At 36.4% G+C, this 9,570-nt stretch overlaps 1 protein-coding gene across 2 annotated transcripts; it reads right to left on the reverse strand.

Moving 5' to 3' along the window:
* Positions 1-324: 324 nt before the first annotated feature.
* Positions 325-4,165, reverse strand: LOC149837468 (protein PLASTID REDOX INSENSITIVE 2, chloroplastic-like). Of its 2 annotated transcripts, XR_016432113.1 has the most exons (4): positions 3,830-4,165; positions 3,608-3,703; positions 1,017-1,274; positions 325-428 (listed from the first exon to the last, which is right to left on the reverse strand). XR_016432113.1 is itself a non-coding variant. In XM_090007387.1 (3 exons), exons 1-3 carry the CDS (start codon positions 4,118-4,120, stop codon positions 1,086-1,088), a joined length of 576 nt encoding a protein of 191 aa, XP_089863513.1. In that variant the 5' UTR covers positions 4,121-4,165; the 3' UTR covers positions 880-1,085. The 2 variants fall into 2 exon arrangements, 1 of the variants encoding a protein (XP_089863513.1); XM_090007387.1 differs by lacking the exon at positions 325-428 and having other exon boundaries at positions 880-1,274.
* Positions 4,166-9,570: the final 5,405 nt, after the last annotated feature.

Consider the following 9,570-nt stretch of genomic DNA (forward strand, 5'->3'; position numbering starts at 1 on the left):
TTTTTAGAGATTTTGAGTTTATTGAGTGGATGCTCATAGAAAATAAGATCAGTGAATATGCATATCAAAACTTTTAAAATTATATAGACTATCATATTTATCCCAGTAAATTCAGATTCTAAAAATGTAAATGCAAAATAACTACTACATATGTTCTCTTAAATGTTGTTTTAGTAAATAACAATTATTGGCTTTCTAGTTATAGTTCGCTGTTGCTGCTTCACGAGAAATCATCCTGAGCATCAGTAACATCATCACATTATGCCATCAATCAAAATCACTATGCAGACACAATCAGCTTAAGCATTGTACCTTTACTCTCAAGAGATTTTTCCATTCTCTTCCTTAAAAATAATAACTGATAATGGTCAGACAGTGAAATGTATCCTTTGCATGGCTTATGTCCAAATTCTGTATCCTGTTATGATCTTCAAAAGAAAGATTTCAATGTATGTTAAAATAGGAGCATGAATTAAGTAAATATCGTTATTCATTTGGTATAGAAGAAGAACATCACCCCAATTTATTCAATTTTCCTTTTCTTTCCAGCTCTAATGCTGGTAACACAGAACATTCTTTTGTTTCCAAGAAAGTAAGACGTAAGTGACAAGGCTTCACCTCCTGCTGCAATATAATGGAGAGAGCCAAAACCATGATTTTAGAAAAGCGAAAAAAGAAGAAGTGTCCAAGTTCTCATCTCGCTCTGAAAGTGCCATGAAGTGAGAGGTGGTGACATGGTCCTCAGAAATCCTTTCACTTTGTCCTTCCATAATTTTGACCATGTGGTAAGAAAACAAAATGTACTTCAAAAGATACTTCATGGAACAAAAAAAAATGCCACTCTATTTACTCAATATGTTTTTTTATCATAGGGAATTCCAAAGTGAAGGAACAAAATTTGTGAACTAAATTGATCACTCAGCAAACAACAGGTTAATGTTAGACATCAGCATTCATATATTGTCCTTGCACATACAATGTCTCTCATAAACAACCTCTTAATGGCTACAAACTACCTGCCTATAAAATTCTCAGTAAAGTCATGCTGTTGACCATCAAAACTGTTGAGCCAGAAAACAAACGCTCTAATCACTTCCAGTCCATTGATTCCAATCCTTGTCAACATGTTCACGAGCCCACTCAACAGCTTCCTCTGCAGCTTCACCAGCACCAGGCAGTCCCCTTTCCCTCAAGGTATCAGCCATATCTATGAAAGGAATAACTAGAAGGGTCCCTGGTCCCCCATACTCTGTATGCAAGAAAGTATTGAAGATCTGAAAGGTGCAACGGAAAAGTATCAGCATCCACAAGTATCCAATATCAGGGGTAAAAGGTTAAGCTTGCTTATCTTTTGAAAACATTACTTGATATCTTTTGAAAACATTACTTGAGTAAGATGCTCATATGAAACACCAGCCACACTGAAATAACAGATGCACTCAACATATAGACAAGAGACTGAAATATGTGCCTTGCGGGATAGAGCTAGCCTAAATTCCTGGAGAAACACATCTTTCCTAGCCTGAATGGGGCAGCATTGCCAATGATCATCTAGATAAAATTTCATGTTGGTTCACATTTCTGTGAGGAGATTGTTTTGTTGTGAAGCCATAAATAATTTTGCCCCTCCCTCAGTCATTCTCCTGTTTAAAATTCATAGGCATGCACCAATGCAAAATAGTCCACTCAAATTTTGAAAACACGAAATAAAAATGTTCACAAAAAAGGATACTTATTAACTGGGATTTTCTTCAGAAAGACCAACTTCCCTATAACCCTGGTAATATCTAAAGAAAGCTTCATCCAATTAGATCTATAAGAAGTGAATACTAAAGTACCTTGGTAAGAAAAAGAAACCAATATGGATAATACTAAATCATTAGTGTGTTGACGAACTTTAGAAATGCACTCGGAGCTTGTTATGCACAAAAGACAGATTATGAGGATTTTCTAAGATGATCTATGAGCTTTTAAAATTTTAGTTGTATGCAGGTCTAGCAAATACACTATTCTAGAGAATGCTGTCATCCATGTGAGTGTGTATATGCATGCGTACTGGGATCTAGTGACATTAAGACTTGCAACAACAACCTATACATGAAGCAACAACTTGAACAGCTAAGGAAGCACACAATGTGGTTGAACTTATCTCATAGTTTTTATCTCTTCATGACTTTAGATTCACATATGACGAGTGCTGCTTATTTGATCCTTTCTCTGTATGCATTGCATCAATATATTCCAGTGTGTCACTGTTGGCATTTCCCAAGCATTCTTTTCCCTTTGAGAATTTGTCAACCATGAAAAGTTGCAATCATTAATAAAATACTTTGAAGCAGGTTCTAAGGTTGAATGAGGTACCAGGACGGTTACGTGGAACCTTCTTCACTGGACTGTAAATACCTCCAATGAGGTCAATCTCACTATTCTTCAAACATTTTGTGTCATCCTAGATTATGTGTTTATCATATATTTAGAACAAAATCATAAATTTATCCATCAATTTGTGAACACAGATGGAACAGATCAAGTAACCTCCATTTTGCCTAAATTTCATTTTTCACTAACAGAAATAACTTCACCTAGCCGTTCACAGTCAAGATTGGTTAATTAAGATCGCAAATGCTATCATCCTGCTTTTCTTTAATGTACTAGAATATTTTAAGTCATATTCGATGAATATACTTTTTTGCAGATAACTACATCCCTGATTGATCTTCATGCAATTGCATGACCTGTCAGTTGACTTGGTGTTTAAGGTTGTCACTGGACTAGGCAGTAAACAGAGAACCTATTTACTCCTCATTCCAAGAAGAGGAGTGCCACTGGGTATTCAGTATCCTTGTTATCCTGAAATTCACAGGAACACCTCAAGTTTTTTTATACCAATGTCCACAAAGCAATAAACCATGGAAATCCAGTAAATATTATCTATTTGCCACTAACCTGAGCATCCCCAAAGCGACTGGTAGTTCTTAAGTTTGCTCAAGTACACGGCTCCCATAGCCACACATTTTCCAGAGTACCCCGCCCTTAATTGTGATGAATAATACAACAAACTTCAACTCAAAATTAGCTCAATAAATCATTTTTCTTTGTTTCTTAATCACTTCATTTTCACACAAGCATTCAATACGCACATCAGAAAACACAAGACCGTTTTCCACCATGAAGAATCCGTACCCGGAGAGAGAAATATGAACATTTACAAATCATCATTAGTACATATACATGATATAGTGAACATAAATGCAACGGTAACCAAATTTCTGGAGAGTTCACAAAATTGCATGACTCGACAACGGTAACCAAATTTGCTCCCATCTGTTCCCCTCACTGACGGCCGACCACTCAACGGCCTGAGTTCACCTAAATGTTTTAAACTTCAATTCTAATTTAACAAATCTTTTTCTGTTTCCGTTAAAAAAAAAAAACGAAATAACAGACGACCATCAATCATCAAAATAAAAAAATTCGGCACTTCATTTGCATTGACAATACAAGCTTCTTACAGTTACAGAACCTCGCACTTGTGAATGGAAACAGTTGGAACTGATAGATAAACAAAATCTACATCTGATGGCTACATCAAACTGCTTTTCAGTACCTCTGTGCATATGCTAACGACTTCTTCAAATGATTCCCCGTACATATCCGACTCCGATAGTGTTTTAAGGAGATGTGTCCTAAACTTTTCCGTCTCCTAAAACAAACAAAGGAAGATAAGGCAAAGAAAAGGAAGATTTTAATGGATTTGAATGGTAAAAAAAAGAACAAAGCACAAAAGCCATGAGAGAAAAGAACAAAGTGGGTAAGAGCAGAAACTTACTGCTTCAGCAAATTCTGGGATTGGGTCGGGGAACACGTACTCCGCCGCTCTGCAAATATGCAAGTTTCTGATCGGTGAGGCAAAAGACAGAGACAATGGTGAGAAGAGAGGAGGCGCGGCTGATTTTCTGAAGGAAGAATGAGAGGTATCAAGCGAAAGACAAGATAATGGCAATAGAGGACTCTTGGTTGAGGATGGGGAAGGGAAAGAGGAAAAAAAAGAATAGAAAGAAGAAGAGGGTGGTGGGAAGCAAGTGAGCAGAGGAGAGGATACGGATATACACAGCATCATCCTCTCTCTCTCTCTCTCTCTCTCTCTCTGGATAAGGGTTGACACTACAACACTCAAAAGAATGGATTCTGGACTTTTGAGTTGGCTTTTTTGGGATACAGGTAGATAGGGCTGGTAAACAAGTCGAACGGACCGAACAGGGCATATTCGGGCTCGGCTCGTTTACCAGGGGATTGAGTTCGTGTCATGTTCGTTTTTGTAAAAACATTCCATGTTATTTATACATGGAATATATATTTATATATATGATACTTAAAATATATATACTTTTTTTTTATATATTACACAATAGTTCATATTTATGCATATATTTTTCATTTATTCTTCTATTTTTATTTATTTTATGTATTATTATTTTTATATATTATACTTAAAATATATATCATACTCTATAAGAGCTCTCTTGAGCCAAGCCCAGCCGAACACCCTGTGTTCGGGCTTGACTCATTTAAGCTAAATGAGTTGCTCATGGCTCGGCTCGCCAGCTATATATGACAAGCCAAGCCACGAGCTGCTTGATTTGTTTACCAGCCCTACAGGTAGGTGGCTCAAGGCCTCGGAGATCCGACAACGAGTCATGCTAAACGAGGCACTTTGAGTCCAGATGGTTCAAGCCAGGTGATTCAACCATGCCCACCTACTCTATCTTGGTGCAACTAAAAGGAGTTTTTGTGTCTGTCATCACCTCAATTGTTTTTTTCTTTTTCTGAAAGAAACATATAAGCATTGAACATGAAACAGTTACGATACATTTATGTGGGTGTGATGAGATATCACACTTCATTTGGAATCCGTGGAAAACAGAGAACAGAGGATTACAAGGGAGAACAGAGAAGGCAGGAAACCTAAAATAGCAGTAACCACAAAAATTGCAGGACTAAGAACAGATCATGCTTGGCCCAATCCAGAGTATAGATTGGTCTTGCCACTTTTTGCAAGCCCTATAAATTAGCTCCCATTTCTGTTGCTGAAGAATATAGTTTGGACAACTAGAATTGTTTTTGAAAATCTGTTGGTTCTATTCTCACCATATGAGCTTCTAGGTCGTCAACACCCAAACTTGCCACAAAAACTTCATCTTTTTCCCTTTGAATGTAGGTGATTTGTAATGAGGACCTACCTAGGAAATGTAATATCCTCCCACCTGATTTGAAGATCGCCCCAGGCTTGCTGCAATAAAGATCTTATGAAAATGTAGTCCCATAGCAAGTGCTTGGTCGATTCTACATTAAATTGACATAAGGAGCATTAGTTACAAAGGTGGAACCCCATTCTCTGCAATCAGAATTCTATTTTCAATTTACCTTGTAAAATTATCCACCCCATCAAAGAACCCTTTTGTGGCAGCCCACCCCTCCAAAGCGATTTATCGGGCAATCATTGCATCGAAGGTGATCATAATGCCTTGTATAACTGATCATGCATAATTTTTACATTTCATATGCATAATTTTATGCATGATCCGTCGAAAAAGTGCATTAAAAATTCATTCTTGTCAATGATTTCGAGAAACTGCTTTAAAATCAAAATAAATATAAGATTGGACAATTTCAAACCTTCCCTGCATTTTATTTTTACAGAGTTTTAGTTAGTTAGTTTAGACTTTTTAAATTTGTAGTTTAATTAGTTTAGGAGTTTTCAACTAATATTTTACCTTGTTTAGGATTGTTCTAATTTTGAAATATATTTTTCTAGGAGTGTATTTTAGAATTTTTAAAAATTAATTAAAGTTTTTAGAAAATACGTTTTTGACCTAATTTTTAGTATAAAAACCAATTTTCCAGAAGGAGGGGAGGTCTTTCCTCTAGGGATTCGCGTCTATCCTCCTCCCTCCTCTCTCTCTTCCATCTTCTCCCCTTGTTTCACTCTTGGTCGGTTTTTTCCTCGGCTCTTCTTTTTCTTCTCCTTCATTCTTTTTTACTTCTTACCATCATCGTAGTCGGCTTCTTATTGTCCCTATCATCGAAGGAAAATGCAGCTATGAGACAGACCATGTTCTTTTTCTCAACCCCTTCATTGGAGGTAAATTGCAAAGTTTGCTTCTTCTCCCCCATCTCTTTATTGGTTTTAGCATTTAGAGTAAATTAAATTTGATTTGTTTCATTGCATGCATAAAAAAATATTTTATCATTGCATACATCATATTTTATTCTTTGCATTTGCATAGCATCTAGAATAATCTGATTCTTGTTTTATTCTCTACATATTGGATTAGATATTCATTGCATCCATTCGATCATTTATTGTTGGTAGCTTTTAATTTTTTTAGTTGTATTAAGTTCGGTTAATCATTGTCGTTAGAATAGAATTTAGTTTAGTGTTTTAATTCATTTATGCTTAGATTATAATATTGTGTTTAGTTCATGGAAAACCGAAATTAAATTTTTCATGTCAGGCCATTGCATGTCACAGCCATTTCATGTCACGGCTTTAGATCGGTTGATATAATCGTACGATTGAATCTAACTGGATCTAAGCAATATTTTTTTTTGGAGAGACCTGATTAGTCGACTAAAGTAGGCTGACTAAATTCATGAAAAATCACGGTGATCTGGATAGACCAGATCACGTATCTCAGAGTTGGCATGAATCTGATTTTCCCAGACCATTATTGCAATCAGTCGATCCACGATTTGGAGTTATCCAAAAACCGGGTGTCTGAATAGTTCGAATTGATTTGTTTTTTCCACGTGCAAGGTATAGTTAAAGTTTTGTTTTCATTCAGTTAGTGTTTAGAATAATCGTTGTTCATCGATCGAATACTTTTTCTTTCGTTATAATTAGTCATATCTTAAATCAAGCTTTCTTGTTTTATTAATTATTCATCTAGAATTCGACATTAGGTTAAGCAGTTGTTTTTAGTATGATCAAGTAGATTAGATTAATTTATTTCATAAATCTTAATTAGATGTTTTTAAGTTCATGTTTTCTTGAATTAGAATTAACCCTTTGTTTAGTTATTGTATATTTAATCAGCCTTCATTAAGTTTTGATTTAGTTAAGTTAGATTCAAGTTTTTATTATTTTTAGAATTAGTTAGCTTGTTAATTTGATTGTTACATGTTAGTTTCTTTCTTGTTTTAAATTAGTTAATTGTTTTAAAGTTTGTTATTTACTTTGTTACTTAGTTATTTGTTACAAATTTGTTTTGAGTTTGTTAAATTAGTTTGTTAGAGTCTTGTTTTCTTGACTTTTGATAAAACTAACATTAGATTTTTGTATAGTTTTCTTCCTCTGTTTGTGTGTTTTGTGTTTTTTTTTGCAGAAAAGTGGTTATGCGTGTGACAGGCCTTCAAAAGTGCCCCTGAAGAGCCCTCTAAGGTCTCCTGTAAAGGCCCTTTGAGTCTCTCAGAGAGCCCTTAAGTATTGATCATATTAAGATGTGTGAAAACATAAGCAGTGAAGATCAAAGGGGCTAGAGCTCAAGCAACTAAAGACCCTTTTCTTTTCTTTTAGCTTCGGTTTATTCATTTTTTAATTTGGGTTTGTAATAAGGCCTGTATTTATTTTTATTCTTTGAGTCCTTCACAGAGAGTAGCACTCTCATTTGAATTAATTATTTATTTTTACTTTTAAAGGCAATAAAGCTTGCAATTTTTGTGGAATACAAAGTTTATTCTCTCGTTCCCTGAGTTTGACCCGGATCTCACCCTAGTGGGAGCCGGTTTTTATTGTTTTGTGTCTGGCTTTCACAAATCATTTTGATAAAATAAAAGATCTTTTTAAAAATTCATTTCATAAAACTTACACCAATTTTTTTGGCACCATTGTTGGGGAACGACGATCGAAAAAATGAGTATTCACTTTATTGCCTCTTGTTTGTTCACGCTTTATTTATAATTGTTAGTTTATTTTCTGTAAATTATTTAGGATTGCTAGTTTTTTTTTTTTTTGCTTATTAATTAGGATTGCTAGTTTGCTTTTGTATTTAGGACTTGTAGCCCTTTCATAGGTGACTGTGCATGATTGGTACCTTGCACATAGTTTGATTTATGTATAATAACTACTTGGGTGCAAGTGCATGGTTGCGTGTTTACTATTTATTTTTTTTTCTTGCTTTCATGGTGTGGTTTGATCACGTTTGTGAGCTAGGTAGGTAGAAAATCAATCCCTAGGACAGTTGCTACACCGATATTTACTTCAGGTGTACGCAAGAGCGATGCTAGCTTGACCCCGAGCTTGTAGAGCCAGTACAGAACCCCGAGTCCATCATTAGGAAAGCCCGTAGGTCCAACCCCATGGTTGAGGATCAACAGTTGACCTGTCGTCTGAGGGACTATTTCATTCCCGATGAATATACTCCTGCCTTCTGCATTGCGAAACCTGATGTAGGACCAAATCAGTTCGAGATTAAGGCTAGTATCATATAGATGTTACCATCCTTTTACAACTTTAGCAACGTGGATCCCTATCATCATCTCAACGAGTTTCTCAAGATCTGCTCTATGGTGCAGATCAACAATTTTGGATATGATGCTTTGAGGTTGACCTTATTTTCGTTCTTCCTCAAGAATAATGCTAATCACTGGCTAAAGGCTTTAGACATGGTTCAGATTATCACTTGGAAATGAATGCAAAGAGAGTTTCTTAAAAAGTACTTCTCAATTGGTAAAACGAACCAATTTACAAAAGCCATAACCAATTTTTCACAGATTGAGAGAGAACAGTTCCATGAGACAAAGGAGTGGATGAAAGATCTTCTCCAAAAGTGTCCCCACCACCAGGTGCCCCGTTGACAACTGGTGCAGTACTTTTACGATAAGTAGACTGAGAAGAATCGTCAGATGGTTAAAGAAGCCTGTGGTAGCACTTTCATGCTGAAAAGTGAGGATAAAGCATAGTCCTGGTTTAAGACCCTTAGCGAGAATTCAATGCACCACGCTTCAGCCTCATGCATAGAAAGGGCAACACTTGCCCCTGTTGGAGTAAAGAAGGCTGGCATTTTTTAGTTAGAGACACACCTTGAGTTGCAAAACAAGATCGACCTACTAACCTAGAAATTGGATCAGCTGTTGTTGAATCCCTCACCAGCTATACAGGTATGTGCACTATATGCTAGCCCAGCACACCATGTTTTTGACTGCCCTGCGGCACCGCAGTACCCAGAGTTTGTTCAGGAACAAACTCAGGTGGCACAAGGTTTCATTAAACTCGTGCTCAATCCATTCTCTAACACCTACAATTTGGGTTGGTGAAACCAGCCCAATTTCTCGTAGAGAAATCCATAGCAACAACCCCCCATACCTTCTCAGAACCAACCCAAGCAAGGCGGTTATCCACCGAATTTTCGGAGACCCAACTACCCTCCAGCCCAACCCTCCTTTAGTCAGCCTCCATCCCAAGAGCCTACTTCTAGCTTGTCCTTCGAGGACAAGATGCTTCAGGCTTTCTCGGATATTAAGGCAAACCTGAGCTTTCATACTCAATCCATTGCCAAATTAGAGATGTAG

Source organism: Nuphar pumila, chromosome 5 (genome assembly GCF_984573655.1).
Source record: "Nuphar pumila chromosome 5, dmNupPumi1.hap1.1, whole genome shotgun sequence".
Lineage (NCBI taxonomy): Eukaryota > Viridiplantae > Streptophyta > Magnoliopsida > Nymphaeales > Nymphaeaceae > Nuphar > Nuphar pumila.